The following is an 18,016-nucleotide window of genomic DNA, read 5'->3' as shown; positions in this document are numbered from 1 at the left end:
TATAAAAACATTTACAAGACATTGAAGATCCCCTGGAGCACAGTAAAGCCAAGGAGGGTGCTAATCAGGGAGGCGCTTTATAGCAGTGCTTCAGAAAGGTTGCCTTCATGGGAGAGTACTTAAACATTGTTTCACTGCTACCACCTCTGTCTGTGGTCTTTTGTTAACTTTTAATGTTTATTTGTATAGGCTTCTTTACAGCGCTTTGCCGATAACTAATTAATTGATTGCACATCCTACTTAACAGTGTGGTTGTTTCACCTAGTTCTTTTAAAATGTATGTACTTACTGTAAGCAGCTCTGAATAAGGACATCTGATAAATTACTAAAATGTAAATGTAGAATGGCAAAAAGAAAAACTCATCCAATCTTGCTTAGAGTTTACCAAAAGACACGTGGAAGTCTCTGAGACCCTTGGATCACCTGAAGGAACGATTGAAGGCGAACGACTAATGAGGAAATACGTTTTTCCATCTTTCTGATCTCTGAGTATCTCATTTATTATGATCCCTAATGTTCCAAACTAAAACACGTTAGCTACAATACATATTAGGACAGTAGGCTGCTATTCAGCTGGCAAGTGATTGTTATTGACACAATCCAACGCCCTCCCCCTCAGGTCATCATGGACATCTGTTTTCTTTTGATTATTGCCCGTACCTATTTTCCCTGATCACGGACCCTATTTAAGTTCCTGCTTCCTCATTGTATCCTGTCGGCCTTTGTTTTGGTTATACCCCTATGTCACATAGTTCTGTTTTGGATCCGTGTTTTAGGTTGTTTCTGACCTAGTCCTTTTATCAAGTTAGTCTGTTTGGTTCCTGTCCATTTTGTTTCATGTATTAAATGTCCTCTGTTCTCCCCGTGCCTGTCCTGCCTCCATCTGACATCATGGCAGTTATGTGCATGTCTATTTGTAATACCGTCCCTGTCAGGACTCTGTTAAACTGATCAGATTTATTAATAAACGTATTCTCATGGTCCTTTTCATCCCGCAGATTTTTTTTTTGGATCACCGTAAAGAACGACAATGTATTTTAATCTTAGAAAATAAAAAGTATTTTAATATTTTGGATCTCCGTGTCTCATTTATTTTCACAAAGTGTTATTGACTCAAATTAATTAAATTAGTTGAAAGATTTGTTCTTTTTACTGAACGATTGGAAAAGATCAGTAAAGTGAGTGGAAATTCCCATCACTACAAAAATCTACCCAAATAGCTAGGCTCAAACGGGCTCAAGCGTGAGAAAACAAAATGCTTGCTATTGGCTATGAATTAGTGACATATACTTAGGCCCTCTGGAGTGTTTCAACACACACAGAATAAATTCTATATTGTTTAGATTTGTATCTATCCTTAGGCCCTCTTTGAGAGCATAGAGGGCCCTGACGATTCAACACTGTGGAAAAATGTACATCTTCACAGACTAAGAAGAAACTGCTGTGTTCACGGCACCAGAGCAGGAATGCTGTTCCAGAATCAGATGCCATACCTCTTGTGTATTCTGATTATTATAATTTTTTTACTCAAGTGATTGTAGGACAGCACTCTTTACTCTAAGATGCTTGTTGAATATGGACCCAGAACTGATGTGTAGAGGAATCCAAAATCTCAGATTTGATAGATTTTATTATTATCTGCAAGATGCCTTTGCTATTGTTGCACAATATAAATGTGCTGTTTTGTTTGTTTGAATAACATCATTTACTTTAGTTTAATTCCGCTGCAGTATTCAGGTCACCAAAGTATTTGTTGGCTAATGAGAGCAATGTCTCACCTTCAGATGGTGTTGTAAAACTTTACTATGCAGTCTATATACTAGACAGAAGTCATAATTTAGTGCTGTTGTAATAAAGTATTTTGTATTGTTTGGCTAGAGTTCATGGTTGAGTGATGAGGTAAGTTACATGGCACACAAACTGCCAAGTTAATAATTTCATACACTTGTCTTTTCTGTGATAGATACCCAAGGTTGTTTTTAAAGAATATGTTATAGTTAATCACTCCTAAGTGTATGAGAGTATTGGCCAATAACATATTTTTGGAATAGACCAAAATAAGTTAATGTGGTTGCCGTGTTTGTATTTTGTTCTGTTGATATGCATTCAGCCTTTGTTATTGTTGCACATATATTTACTCTGTTTAAATAAAGTTATATGTTTAGGGGAAGCTGTGCTTTTTCCATATAGTTTAACACTTCAGTATTGAGGCCATAGGATTTTTATAATGTTGGCTAATGAGAGCTGTGTTTCACCTCCAAACTCTGGACCTCAAAGCATGTGCCATTGCTTTTTGTCTTCATCTTCCCTACTAATCAGTGAACTGGTTTAGACCTGGGACACCGTGCTTTTAATGAGGTAGAACAGAAAGCCAGCCCAGGACCTTTTAAGGGTTGAACCTCAGCTGTAGATGGCAGTGTTGTAGCATAATTTATTATGGATTCTAGAATATACTGTGGCTGTCCTTAAAACTTAAAGGAATGCATAATGTAGTGCTGGAAATATCAGGAAAGAACACGTGTAGTGTATTGTTTGTGAAAAATAGTTGAAATGGTTTAGATACGACACGTAAGAATATATATTTATTGATAAATGAATTATCTAATACACCAGTTTTGATTTTGTGATTAAAAATATGCAGTCTTGATTGGGAGCAACACAATAAATGCAGGAGACATGCTTACAGAGACAGATCCCCATCTATGGTCATGAGTGAGGAAGCAAAAAGAAGGACAAAGCCATTGCACAGGCTGTCAAGGTGTTATTAATACTGGAGATATTGGGCACATTCCAGGTTGTCATTGCATCAGTCACACTGAGCACATTTTCATCTCACTAGGTTCCTTATAGGCTTGATTATTAGTTCACGGACACCAGCAAAATGCCTTCCAACTATAATGGAGTTCTTGGGTGCATATATTTAGCCAAAGCAACTGTTTTATTTAAAATTTCAGGTTAAGCAGAGCTTCTGCATTGAGGGATTTTTTTTTTTATCCCCTGCTGTTTTTGTATGTTTGCCCACAGACAAAGAAATAATCAGTCTATAATTTTAATGGTAGGTATATTTGAACAGTGAGAGACAGAATAACAAAAAAATCCAGAAGAATGTATGTCAAAAATATTATAAATTGATTTGCATTTTAATGAGTGAAATGAGTACTTGATCCCGTCTCAATCAGAAAGATTTCTGGCTCCCAGGTGCGATTATTCACAAATGGAAGAAACTCAAAAGAACTGTCATTCTCCCTCGGTCTGGGGCTCCATGCAAGATCTCACCTCGTGGAATTACAATGATCATAAGAACGGTGAGGAATCCGCCCAGAACAACACTGGAGGATCTTGTCAATGATCTCAAGGCAGCTGGGACCATAGTCACCAAGAAAACAATTGGTCACACTACGCCATGAAGGACTGAAATCCTGCAGCGCCCGCAAGGTCCCCCTGCTCATGAAAGCACATGTACAGGCCGCTAAGGGGACAGGACTTCACCACATCATAGGGACGATTGACAGGGCCACGTACCGTCAAATCTTGGGTGAGAACCTCCTTTCCTCAGCCAGGGAATTGAAAATGGGTCATGGATGGGTATTCCAGTATGACAATGACCCCAAACACACGGCCAAGGCAACAAATGTAGCACATTAAGGTCCTGGAGTGGCCTAGCCGGTCTCCAGACTTTAATCCCATAGAAAATCTGTGGAGGGAGCTGAAGGTTCCAGTTGCCAAACGTCAGCCTCAAAACCTTAATGACTTGGAGAAGATCTGCGAGGAGTGGGACAAAATCCCTCCTGAGATGTGTGCAAACCTAGTGGCCAACAACAAGAAACGTCTGACCTCCGTGTTTGCCAACAAGGGTTTTGCCACCAAGTCATCTTTTGCAGAGGGGTCAAATAATTATTTGACCCTGGATTTCTTTCTGGATTTTTTTGTTGTTATTCTGTCTCTCACTGTCCAAATAAACCTACCATTAAAAACTGATCATTTCTTTGACAGTGGGCAAACATACAAAATCAGGGGAGGGGATCAAATAATTTTTTTCACTGTATATACCAATTCCAGGTTGATTCCTCCCTGTTTTTTTGTTGGTTTACCTAAAGTGGGGAGGGACCTACCTGAAAATGGCCAATAGAACAACATTTTTTGGATTGGTGAAATAAATGCAACCAAATGCAACCAAGGTAACTTCCGACACATTTGCACATCTCCAGAACCACATTGATATGATATTCCCTTGGTTTATAGCAATTTTCAAATGTGCCGCTTAACTGCATTACAAACAACCTGGCACACACCCAATGCAAGCAACACTGAGCTGCATGTTATTGCAACACCATAATCATCACATGCATTGACAAGGATTCACCAGTTTAACGGTAGGTAGACAAATCATGACCTGTCACTTGCATGTCCAATGGTTCATATAGAAAGGCATCCCTTTTAGTACAAGGAATCAAGACAAATGGTAAAAACATCAGTCACATTTACTGCTCACAATGATTGACATTTGTTTAGTCATATTCAATTTTCTGTATTATTGCTCAAATGAGGTTGTGTTGTCTGTCATATTGAAACTAAATGTTGGAGGTATAACAACGTAAATTGTTAATGACTTCTGTCTCAACTGGCCTGCACCCTTTCACAATTTTAAACACAATCACTTTAAAATATTACGTCAATCAGAAACCAACCACTTATTGTAATATTGCTGCAGAGCAGACAATGTTAATCCATAAATCTATGATATTTATTATTTAACTCATTACATAGTCTATTGAGGGATTATAAAAGAAAATAAATATGCAAACTAGGATTGTACTGATGCAAAACAAAACCAACAGATCATTTTTAAACATTCAGATGAAGCTTAATCCAGCAATAGCCAACATCTGCACATCCTGGTGTTCTGGGGGTGTCTGAGGTGTAACTGCATCGATGCATTTCAGTTGAATAGCTTGGGTAACAAAGCAATACCTTCTGACTTGTACTGGACCTACACATTCTGACTCAGAATTTATATTGAAATAATTGCACAAACATTTTAAATCATGAACTGACGTTTTGTTAATTCCTACCCAAATAATGTTGTTGACATATATACTTGTCAACAACATTATACTTGTATATACCCAAAGATTTAAATGGAGGAATAAATAAATAATTTTTCTTTGGAGTTTTGAACTGGCCAATCAGCAGCCTGGGGAAGTATGGCGTGTAATCAGGAGTGTACTGATTATGTTTAGGATATCAGTAGTATACATCTACACTATTCTGTTTATGACTATTATACACCTACACTATTCTGTTTATGACTAGTATACACCTACACTATTCTGTTTATGACTAGCATACACCTACGCTATTCTGTTTGACTATTATACACCTACACTATTCTGTTTGATTATTATACACCTACACTATTCTGTTTATGACTAGCATACACCTACACTAGTCTGTTTATGACTATTATACACCTACACTATTCTGTTTATGACTAGTATACACCTACACTAGTCTGTTTATGACTATTATACACCTACACTATTCTGTTTATGACTATTATACACCTACACTATTCTGTTTATGAGTACTATACACCTACACTATTCTATTAATGACTACTATACACCTACACTATTCTGTTTATGACTACTATACACCTACACTATTCTGTTTATGACTACTATACACCTACACTATTCTGTTTATGACTAGTATACACCTACATTATTCGGTTAATGACTAGCATAAACTTACATTATTTTGTTCATGACTATTATACATCTACGGTATCCTGTTTTTTGAGTACACACCATTCGTACACAGAAGAGCTGCTTTTTTGGTTTAGGTCAGACTTTATTGAACAATGTCGGAAGAAAAATGACTACTCATTTTGTTAGTAATTATAAAAAAACTGGGCAGATAAAGGAAATCATAAGGATTTGAGCCTATTGTCGGAGTAGAGGCATCATGTGATTATTACTAACCCAAAACAACCACTATCCCAGATGTTGGCTACATCAGATCTGATGACTTGGGCCCAATGTCCACCATAACGATCTATAAAGATGCTCTTGATTCTATGGTATTCACGCTCTCACCTTGCTGATTCCATGCCAACAGACAAGTTCAGTCTAAGGACAAGATAGACGCTTGTGGTGATCACTGTCCTGTTGTTCAGCTCTACACTAGTTAACTCTCTCCAAAACTGTAGCACTCATCTGCAAAACCGGGGTGGCTGCAGAGAGGTACCGTATCTTTGGTAGATATGTAAAGTGTGAAAATGAGAAGGTATATACTGCTCCCCTGGATGGAGTTGGATGTAAAGCTTACCTGACCCACATTAGGCCCATTCCTAGACCACTAACCACTCGAGATTTACCTTAAGGATGTCTTAGACAGGCTTAATATGGGTCCAGTAAAGCGCCCTGAATCTATCTACCTTCCATACATTTGATTCACAGCACGCACTAAAAAAGTAAATGTTCAATGATAAAAAATAACATCAGTTAAAATAGGTCATACAAGGAAACCTCTAAATATAAGGAGACTACTTTGTAAAAAATAATTCAGCAGGATTTCAATATATTCAACATTTTAAAAGAATCCAATGCATTAGCGCAACTACAAGTTGAAAAGTAATTTTCACCTAGGCATGGAAATACCTAGAATTATTTATTTCAGAGTGCACGTTTCAAAAAATGTATAACATTTCCAACCTTTAAATACTTATAGGTTTCATGGTTATAGTATTGCACATATAATCAGACAGTGTTTTCAAGAAGTTGACCACTGTGATTCTACCCCTACTTGTACTTTCAATGTCAAATAATAATGACAAAGAACACCACTGTAGTTTGATTGATCTTTTGTAAAAGTTATTCAAATAAAAATAAAAACTAATGATAGCTAGTTTTTATACACTGATTGAAATCATTATCACATTATAGTTTCTGATACACTTTGAAAACTGTGAATACAACAGTTCCATTTATTTAGTTTATGATGACTTTCTCTCTGATTGTTCCGTGTCAATATTAAATGATGGTCCATCAACACATCAGGTTTAGGACAAACTACAGTCCTTAGAAAAATATTATTCAACCTTCATACAAGACAGCGTATCTACATTCAGAAACACATCTATTCAGTATCATCTCTTTGTGTAAATACAACTCCAGACTCAGTACCCCTGTCAGTTCTCCTCCAATAGCAGCCCCCCCAAAAAAATGTCAGCAGCATTTGAATGATTATTATGGATGTTTCAGATGTACACCCCGAATTAGTGAAAATTTTCTGTCGGTCCCTCGCCTTTTCTATGCTCAAACGTATTGTACAGTACACACTGCAGTATCAAGCAGTAACGGGTCACCCTTAATCCTCTGCTTTTATATCAATTTCCATCTTATATAATAGTACCCATCTTAAATAAAGTTTCCTCTTAAAATTATTGTTCCTATGAAGTAATACAAAATAAAGGCAACTTTTGTTATTTTATGGTTGAACAATGTTTTCTTTCTGAAACTGACCTCAGATGTAGATTTACAAATCTTCTGCCTTGTATTTTGGTTAAAAAAAAAGAAAGTACCTTGAAATGACCTGATTTCCAAAGCAAAACATGAGCTCAGAAAATGTCCTCAGTTCAGTCAGATGGTTAGAAAAAGGAAAAGGGTCAGCGAGCTGGGCGGGCCTTGGCTTTAAACAGGAATTTAATGGTGGGGAAAGATTGGTTCATGTTCAGATGGTGTTCTCCAGCCTTGCTCCTTACCTCCCCGTCCATCTCTTGCCTGAGCTCTCTCTGGAGGAGCCAGCCGGTCGCTGCCCCCTGTCCTTGACCCTCCCCTCCATCTCACTTATCTATAAGGAAGCCTCCCATCCAGCGGAACTTGCAGGCAAACCACCGCCTGAGAGGGCAGAAGTACTCAAAGTGGAACTGCTGGAACTCAGGCGTCTTCCTTATGTCCCGGAGGAAGGCGATGTCCAGGTCGGACTCAGTGAGCATGATGAGGAGGGAAAGGAGGGCAAACAGCAGTCCCATGGTCACCAGGAACATACGTAACACGCTCAGGATGAACTTATGGAGCTCTTCCGCCTCTTTGTTAGGGGGGGACCTCCTGGTCCGGCCCAGCCGAAGCACCCTCCCGTCGGGCCCGAACTCAGCAACCTGTCCCTCTATTGGAGTCCCGGCCTCCGACTCCTTCTCCTCCTCAATGCTGCAGGGGGCGCCATTGGGGTGGCGGGCCGCGGCTACCTCCAGGCTGTGTTCGGCCGTCGGGGTGGGCAGCACGCTGTCGGAGGGACAGTAGGCCTCGTCGGAGATGACACGCTGGGACGACCCGCCCTCACCGGCGTCTGATGTGTGGTGGCGGTGGCGCGGCATGAAGGAGTCACCGTGGGAGACGGAGCGCACGGGCGTGGAGTGGGCGGAGTCTCTTAGGGACTCCAGGCCTGAGAGGGGACAGATGGGGGGAGTGAGGGTGAAACTCTGAAAGTGTAATGCAGCAGAAAGACAATAAGCAAGAACTCCTTTCCCAATAAAGTGAATTGACCTAACAGACAGTTAACCACTTTGCATAATTACACACAGGAGTTTGGGCAGACATATGTTGCCTAGGTTTAGAGCTAAGGTCTAGAATTTAAAGGGGCCTTTGTAAAATACATGGTCTAATGATTACAAGGCAGAATTTGAAACAATAACACATTTTGTCTCCTACTGCCCTTCCCTTACCGACCGGAATAGTTTTAGCTAGTCCACATGGAGAATGTATGGCAGTATGGTGGGGGATAGGACTGAGTACTAACCGTGTCTAAATCGAGTATAAGGAGACTGCAAACTTAGAGAAAGACAAATATTTAAAACATGAACATAAAACATTCCCTGCAGATGTCTTCTAGTCATTTATGCTATTAGTACTTGTGTTTATCTTACAAGTGGACACTTGAATTGCAATACATTTGTGAGTATACCCTAAACCAAATAAATCAGAAACCAAGACCTCAAAGTGTCAGCCATAACATTGACTTGAGACAACATATCGCACCTGACCTAAACCAAATACTTCCATCAAGCCACATGCCCCACAGCCCCGTCCCCCAAAGGAAAACAGGGAATCTGAGAATGAAGAGGTTCCTCAAAGTCTTCTTGTGTTACCGCAGACATCGCCTTCTCTCTGGGGTGAGATCTCTAACACTGGATGGAGGAATCCTGTGCCATGATGAGGATTATCACTCTCTGAAAGATTTATAAAGGGATCTTGAATCCTGTGCCAAGATAAAGAAGTATATCTGATTCTTTACCCGCGGAGGAGCTGCCTGGTCTGCTGGAGCCATACCCAGGAGGTGGCAAGCCAAGCCTTGATGAAGCCCGTGACCCAGGCACCGAGGGTGGCCCAGGGAGCGCAGGGAAGATCGGCATGGCCCCCAGAACCTTGCCTAGGATTCTGGGACCCAGCTGAAGTACACGGACCTTAACATCGCGGTAGCAGTGGTTGATCATGCACAGATGCACGTTCACCTTGGTCTCGATCCGGATCAGGCATTTCACCATGGTGGTGGTTTGAGGATAAACGAGTGCACTGAATACTGGTCAATGTCCTATATCGTCCCTCTTCTGCAGTCCTACCAACTACGTCTCCCCTATTCCTGGTGACCAGCCATGGCTCCCTGGGTGACCGAATAGCTACACTGCTCTGTCTCAATGACAGGCTGGAAGAATGACTGGCGCACTCCAGAGAGGTGGAATGTGGCCCGCTCTTGGTCTGGGTATCCCCCCCGCCTACACTACAATGCATTGGAGTGACATACATGGAGATGTGGGGGTGTATTTTTAGTCTGGATAATGTTCCACAGTCAACGTAGAAAAGGAGAAGGGGTTAGTTTGTGTTGGGCAGGGCAGAAGGGGAAGCAATATAAATATGTGCTATTGTGGAGTTAAATGCAACCCGCTTTGCCACAATTACACCTAAGTCACAGAAACCCCTGAGTGTGTCATTATTCCACATTCACTGTAAGAATGACAAAGGAGAATAGATGGTGTTGAAGACTTGGTGCGTGTGTCAGTGTGTGTTCTTACGTGACTCACTACAAAAGATTATGGGTAAGCTTGAATGACACACACAACTGTTTTTCTGTTCTCATGGCAAAGGTACCCACTGGTGTGTTTGTGTGTGCTCAAAGCTCCCAGAATAGAGGCACTGTAAGCCTATAATCTGTTAAGACACAGAACATGCAGGACATCCTTGATTCAGATTTCTTGAATGATCCCAGACTCTTCACATCATCTAACAACAGCCACTACTAACTCTATTCCCTTTGGATGAACAGGGCATTAGCTGTCACTGAGGTCAATGTAACTCCACCAAAACAACGTAAAGGTCATGTAAACACATATGCACATATTCTTATTGCCCCTAAGCATAATATGTTTTATTTCAGACTGATGTAGTCTATTGTTAACTAATAATTCACAGGATGTAGAAATAATAATCAGAGCACGGTGGTTATGTGGATGTCAACCCAAATATATTTTATAATGTAATTGTCACCTATCAATTACAGCAGGAAAAACGTGGACTACTACCCTGCATTTCTATATGCTAGCTATGCTACAAGCATACAAAACAGGTGGTTAGTTCTTCTAGACCTGCATAGGATAACAGCAGGCAAAAATGAACCAAATATATCCACATTCTAAATCAAAATAGATTTAATGAATATCCTCTTTTTTAGAACAGTTTTTTTTATTTGTGTTTCAATGACCTCTTTACTACACTGACCTAAAATATGTATTACTTCATAGCAGTGAAAAACTAAGTATAGGCCTCAGAAATAATCTGGGGAAGCTGCTCTGAACTGACTCTTTTATAGGTACAACTGGGCCTTTCAATAAGTCTGTGTCCTGAGAAGATGCTATGGACCATTGTGACTGATGGGCTGTATTGCTGATAACGGCTGTAACATTGTTGGTGGAAACAGGACACAGACGCAGAGGGAATGGAGAACTTAAATAACAGGACTGAAACGTAACAGAACTTCAACAACACAAAGACACGAAATCCAAAAAATGACTGACAAGACACGAGGGAAGAAGAAACTTAAAAAGCGACAGTGATCAGGAACACAGATGAGGGCAATGGCAAAAACAAACAGGTTTCTATGCTCCAAATGAGGGGAAAAGGGCATTGGGTCTCCTGCCGTACCAGGACGTGCAAACTGCATTCTTATAGTTTATGGTTGTTCTATTAAAGCCAAGTTCAAGTGTCAGTCGTGGGTGTGTGGGATTACTCTCCACTTGTTTCTGTATGAACTGGGCCCTGCAGGTTTTCTGTGTATGTTGGGATTACAGCTGTGTATGCGTGTAGCGTTACTCTCCACTCGTATCTGTATGAACTGGGCCCTGCAGGTTTTCTGTGTATGTTGGGATTACAGCTGGGCATGTGTGTAGCGTTACTCTCCACTCATATCTGTATGAACTGGGCCCCGTGGGTTTTCTGTGTATGTTGGGATTACAGCTGGGCATGTGTGTAGCGTTACTCTCCACTCATATCTGTATGAACTGGGCCCCGTGGGTTTTCTGTGTATGTTGGGATTACAGCTGGGCATGTGTGTAGCGTTACTCTCCACTCGTATCTGTATGAACTGGGCCCTGCAGGTTTTCTGAGTATGTTGGGATTACAGCTGTGTATGTGTTTAGCGTTACTCTCCACTCGTATCTGTATGAACTGGGCCCTGCAGGTTTTCTGAGTATGTTGGGATTACAGCTGGGCATGTGTGTAGCGTTACTCTCCACTCGTATCTGTATGAACTGGGCCCTGCAGGTTTTCTGTGTATGTTGGGATTACAGCTGGGCATGTGTGTAGCGTTACTCTCCACTCGTATCTGTATGAACTGGGCCCTGCAGGTTTTCTGTGTATGTTGGGATTTCAGCTGGGCATGTGTGTAGCGTTACTCTCCACTCGTATCTGTATGAACTGGGCCCTGCAGGTTTTCTGAGTATGTTGGGATTACAGCTGTGTATGTGTTTAGCGTTACTCTCCACTCGTATCTGTATGAACTGGGCCCTGCAGGTTTTCTGAGTATGTTGGGATTACAGCTGGGCATGTGTGTAGCGTTACTCTCCACTCGTATCTGTATGAACTGGGCCCTGCAGGTTTTCTGTGTATGTTGGGATTACAGCTGGGCATGTGTGTAGCGTTACTCTCCACTCGTATCTGTATGAACTGGGCCCTGTGGGTTTTCTGTGTATGTTGGGATTACAGCTGGGCATGTGTGTAGCGTTACTCTCCACTCGTATCTGTATGAACTGGGCCCTGCAGGTTTTCTGTGTATGTTGGGATTTCAGCTGGGCATGTGTGTAGCGTTACTCTCCACTCATATCTGTATGAACTGGGCCCTGCAGGTTTTCTGAGTATGTTGGGATTACAGCTGGGCATGTGTGTAGCGTTACTCTCCACTCGTATCTGTATGAACTGGGCCCTGTGGGTTTTCTGTGTATGTTGGGATTACAGCTGGGCATGTGTGTAGCGTTACTCTCCACTCGTATCTGTATGAACTGGGCCCTGCAGGTTTTCTGTGTATGTTGGGATTTCAGCTGGGCATGTGTGTAGCGTTACTCTCCACTCATATCTGTATGAACTGGGCCCTGCAGGTTTTCTGAGTATGTTGGGATTACAGCTGGGCATGTGTGTAGCGTTACTCTCCACTCGTATCTGTATGAACTGGGCCCTGTGGGTTTGTGTGTATGTGTGTTTTACCCTCCATGATAGAGATGTGTACTGCCCTCCGTCTTTGTCTGGGGACACTGGTGAGTCTCGGGCCGTGGGTAATTGAAGGACAGCTCCTACTAGGCACCAGGCCAGCCCTGTGGACACACGTTACATGTTTGGGTGACAGGTTACTTATCCCATTGCACGAAAAGCAAAAGCTGATAGGCCCACCTGTGAATCTCAGGAGGTTCCCGTTTTATTTTGGCACTTTGCTCCATCACTTCCTTAGCAACCCTGCCACTGAGAGACAACACAGGAACAAAACTAAAGTCAAACTTAACCGAACTTAACCAACACTGATTTGAAAACCATTTGTTTGAGCCTTATTTCCATGATGATGTTTTTGTATATTACTGTTACATCCTCTTCCCTTTGTAGCACTCTGGGGCTCTGCTGTGCTGTTCTCTCTTGTATGTCTACCTCCCTCTGTGCTGTTGCCTCGTGTCTACCTCCCTCTGTGCTGTTCTCTCTTGTGTGTCTACCTCCCTCTGTGCTGTTCTCTCTTGTGTGTCTACCTCCCTCTGTGCTATTCTCTCTTGTGTGTCTACCTCCCTCTGTGCTGTTCTCTCTTGTGTGTCTACCTCCCTCCGTATCCCTCTCAGGTGTGAAGCGTCAGTGCTGATGAGGTGGGTGTGGTTCAACAATCACCTAATCAACCCTTCCTATATAAAAGGCCCATTTCTTTTTAGGTGTTAAGAGGGAGGACCCGTATGCTGTGTTTTGTCTCATGTAAACCACATTAGTTCTGTGAGTCTCAGTTTTGAACTGTCCTTGGAGAACGGCTAGGTATGAAACATGAGGGTTTACACCCTCCCGTAGATAACCTGTTGTTATATACAGTAGATTAGGAGCGAGTGGCTGTCCTTTTGTTTGTTGTAGCAGTTAGGATAGTTGTATAGGATTTAGCTTGTGACAGGCAGGGTAGAGGTGCAGGGAAGATCACTGCCCATCCTATTTATTTACTTTGACAGACAGCTTGCCCAGCCGTTCTCCTAACCTGAAATAGTATGTTTTATTTCTAAGTGTGGTACAGAAATAAAACCCCATGGGACACTGTTTTTTACAACTTTGTCTGAATTGTACTGTGTTGTCAGTACCATCTCCCCCTTATGTTGACCTGCCCCAGTGTGTTTATGCATGGGCAGTTGCTGTAATAATTACTTTAGGCTCGTAAATGTCATCTTAACTCTCCGCGTCGACCTCTGTAGGTCCCTGGTTACTGTTTTGCTGCGACCAGGATTTCAAGTCTGCCATATATTCACCTGTATCTGAATCTACTCCCTTTGAAGAACAGGTTACTGCTGGACACTGTTCGGACCTGACTGGACTTGTCCAACCTGTGGGTGAACAGATGCAGACAAAAATATACTGTAATAACACTGTAATATTAGCACATTTTCTCCTATGTGGATTGTTTGATTAATGGATAAATGGTCAGAGTAACTGACTTGTAGAAGGCCTGATTCTCAACTCCACACTTCCACAGGTGTTTACAAGCTTCAGGTGTCGGTGCAAAATACGTCAAAATGATCTTCTTGTCCTGCAAAATGTACGCACACAAATATTACCGTGCATGTCTGAGAATGAGTGTGCCCATGCTCATTGAGTACACTCTTAACTTTAATATTTCACATTCTCACTTGGTTAACAAGACTGCAATGAGCATGCACGTTCATCTTTCCAAAGCTGTCATAGATCCACATCTTATCGTTTTTTTTTATTAAAGCTAAATTACACCTCCCCAGAGGTCCATATCCATATCCAATTAATTAGACAGTTTTATTTGCATCAGTTTCACTGTGTAATTCCAGAGCAGAAAAGAACCAATGCAATAATGCATGACTTCATGACTTGGGACCCACCTCTTTCTGATTTGCATATATATGGAATGTCTTTGCCTCAAATTTCAGCTTGGTCACCTCATCCCTGGCCACCAAGACAAGTCAGACAAAACAGAGAGAAGTGCTGAAATATTGTGACCAACTAGCAGATTAAAACAGTTCTGTTTCACAGTCAACAGGAGGCACACCTGGGTTAAAGTTTGAGACTGAGATTCTGCACTGACAGAATTGCTAACAAGAAATGTTTAAAGCATCTCAAATGTACTGCAACTATGGCTGCATTTACACAGGCAGAACAAATCTGATCTTTTCCCCAGTCATTGTTTTCTGACCAATGTGATGCCCTTTATCGGTAAAAAGCTCAGAATTGTGATGTGGAAAGTAGGATGGCTGAGTAGATTTAAGGGCAGTACAGGACAAACGTGAGGCTAGAGAAATATGCTGTGAATTCATGTACACAATATATATATGGGTAATCAGACACAAAAATTATTGCTCTCCAAAATCTAAACGTATATATGAGTAAGGCTGAAAATGACAGATCTGTAGCAGGTTGGTGAATGCCAGGCAACGGCCAGCCTCCCAAAGCAGCTGACATACTGGCCATCCCTCAGGTCAAACAGGTAGTTATACTCCCTATGGACCAAACCATTACCTGTGGGTCTCTACACTCAAATACCCAGTGTATCATGTTCCATCTATACAGCCATTCCACGCTTAAATGTAGCCATGTAGCCAACAGGCAGAACGCACTAGACTGATGACTGAGCTACTAAAAGTGTCTGTGTACACACAGCCAACTACTCCCATTTCTACTCATTTGACTCGTCTTTTAACCCTATGATTACTCACCACTTAAGGAAATGGACCCTCCTGTTTCCCTGTAGGACAGTGAAGCCGAACGGGGTGAAGGCCAAGAAGGCTGGGTTACCAGACACGTCCTATCACAGACAGGACGTATGAGGGTCTCATTGTACGTTGACCACAACGCTGTGTTGGTTGTTACGTGTATTGTCTTCCAGTATGGTGCCGTCTGACAAAGACGTTCTGAACAATTAGAGCTGAAATGACTGTCGCAATCAGTGTAGGAGCCATGTCTTATTATGGGCTTCGTACCTTGCAGGGGTGAGGATCGACACCGTACGTCTCCAGCTCCTGAGCCTTCTGCAGGAAGTTCAGCTCCGACTCCTCTGGAGTCTGTCCTCTGGAAGATGAGAACACAACGTCAGTCTACTGAAGCCCACCATATCGGGGGTGAGGATACGGTAGATGAAAAAGGTTTCCGGTGGGTGAGTCAGTTAGTTAAAACGGGACTTTTGTTCCACACAGCTCAGTAAGGACGGAGGCACCAACTCTAGAGGGCATCAGAGAACTGCAGTTATGGGAAGACCCTGTGAGTGGTATACTGTAGATACTGCATACAGATCCTGTGAGTGGTATAGATACTGCATACAGATCCTGTGAGTGGTATAGATACTGCATACAGATCCTTTGAGTGGTATAGATACTGCATACAGATCCTTTGAGTGGTATAGATACTGCATACAGATCCTGTGAGTGGTATAGATACTGCATACAGATCCTGTGAGTGGTATAGATACTGCATACAGATCCTGTGAGTGGTATAGATACTGCATACAGATCCTGTGAGTGGTATAGATACTGCATACAGATCCTGTGAGTGGTATAGATACTGCATACAGATCCTGTGAGTGGTATAGATACTGCATACAGATCCTGTGAGTGGTATAGATACTGCATACACATCCTGTGAGTGGTATAGATACTGTATACAGATCCTGCATTTATTGAGGGCGAGACAGTTTTGCAGCCTCTTCAGCTGACTATCAGGGTTGTCCCAGGTTGACAAACAGATGACGCAGCAGTACAGTACTGAGAAACACACACACACACACACACAAACATGCGGCCACTGTGGTTCTCTCCAATGAATTTTACCCACACCCAAAATGAGGTGACAAATGGCAGCCAGGAATAGCTGATATATTCAACCTATAATCTGGACATGGCCTTATATGGCATGGATATTAGCAGGCCATGTAATGTATCTACATAATCACAATGTCGGTTTCCATCACGGGTGGGACATTGTCAAGGGGAGATTGTCTCAAGCCATTCTGATGATCACGCGATCGCAGTCGAATTGATGTCAAGCACAAAGCTCCTGAAGTCCCCCTGCACAATTAGGTTGATCACAAGAGTTGTGCAGTTGTGTGACAGGTGCCACCTTACATCAGTTCTGTCTTGTGGATGTCTGAGATGCGTCTCTCCAGCTTCTCTGAGTGTTTAGGGAAGAACTGGAACTTAGAGCTGTAGCCCTCGGGGTGCTTTCCAGGATCATAGTCACCAACCTCAGCTAGGAAATGAGGAAGATCACAGGAAACAACTTCATCTGTAATGTACACAACTCACACAAATATATATAAATAAATAGTGTTAAAATATGACATGAAACATAAACCACATATTGTAGTTAGGTATGCCAGCAAAGCTCACCTACATCTGTTGACGCTTCATATTACATTACTTTAATTACTTTGTAACTAACACAGGAATAGCTGTAATAACAACTTGAGGTTATATGGCTATTAACATGTATCTACCTGATGACTTGGTTGTTGCAGAATCAGTCACAGAATTTGAACAAGGAATGTGCAATTCCCCTGATAAATGATGCCAATAATTCATATAAAAATGTGCCTTTCTTACATGGGACCATCAACAACATGTGATATTTGTCTCAAGAAGTGTTGAAACCATTACAAGTATATCCCATGCAACAACAATTTCAAACTAACTTTACTCTGTATATAATTTTGATCAAGGTAAGATTAAGTTAATATAAAGTGTTAAGCTATTATGTCACCAGGCTTACATCAAAATGACACAGAAAGTATTACGGGACAACAAAATCTGTTTTACAATGGCTATCTCAGTCTCCGCAATCCAACTGAAAACATGTGGTCTTAATTGAAAAGGACATTCCACAAGCAGAAACGTAAGACTATCAAGGATCTTGAAATGTGCTGCATGGAGGAAAGGTCCAAGATTGCTACAAAAGTGTTCGCCAGCCTTGCCAGACTTTATAGGAAGAGGCTCAGTGTTGTCATGCACTCCAGGGGAGGCCTCATGAAATATTGATTATGGGTGTGGCAATCATTTTGATATCTATGCTAAAAATATAAAACTACTCATTGAATCCTTTTTGTATAAGGAGTCCCCTTTATATTGTTCATTAACCCAGTTAACCCATTTCAGTAATAGATTACGAGGCAACTGATGCATTCGATGCCGACCTGCACCTCCAACTCTACACCCCCTCACATCATGAAGTCTGAACAGCAGGTGAAAGTGGCGCCTTATCCATTAAGTCTTGGAATAAAACACCTTGAG

General features: G+C 41.7%; 1 protein-coding gene across 3 annotated transcripts in view; it reads right to left on the bottom strand.

Annotated features, from left to right (window-relative positions):
* Positions 1-3,982: 3,982 nt before the first annotated feature.
* Positions 3,983-18,016, bottom strand: part of LOC105022640 (FERM domain-containing protein 5) — an 89,446-nt gene continuing 75,412 nt past the window's right edge. For all 3 annotated transcript variants that reach the window (XM_029114880.2, XM_034288056.1, XM_034288055.1), the window contains 9 exons: positions 16,856-16,979; positions 15,719-15,806; positions 15,455-15,543; positions 14,624-14,687; positions 14,210-14,301; positions 14,024-14,098; positions 12,933-13,001; positions 12,750-12,856; positions 3,983-8,445 (listed from right to left, as the gene is read on the bottom strand). In XM_029114880.2, the coding sequence (XP_028970713.1) occupies positions 7,847-8,445; positions 12,750-12,856; positions 12,933-13,001; positions 14,024-14,098; positions 14,210-14,301; positions 14,624-14,687; positions 15,455-15,543; positions 15,719-15,806; positions 16,856-16,979 (1,307 nt within the window). In that variant the 3' untranslated portion in view covers positions 3,983-7,846. The remainder of the gene's footprint in view (positions 8,446-12,749; positions 12,857-12,932; positions 13,002-14,023; positions 14,099-14,209; positions 14,302-14,623; positions 14,688-15,454; positions 15,544-15,718; positions 15,807-16,855; positions 16,980-18,016) is intronic.

Source organism: Esox lucius, chromosome 2 (assembly GCF_011004845.1).
Source record: "Esox lucius isolate fEsoLuc1 chromosome 2, fEsoLuc1.pri, whole genome shotgun sequence".
NCBI lineage: Eukaryota > Metazoa > Chordata > Actinopteri > Esociformes > Esocidae > Esox > Esox lucius.
Note: the sequence above shows the minus strand (reverse complement) of the source record. Positions and strands in the feature narration are given on the sequence as shown.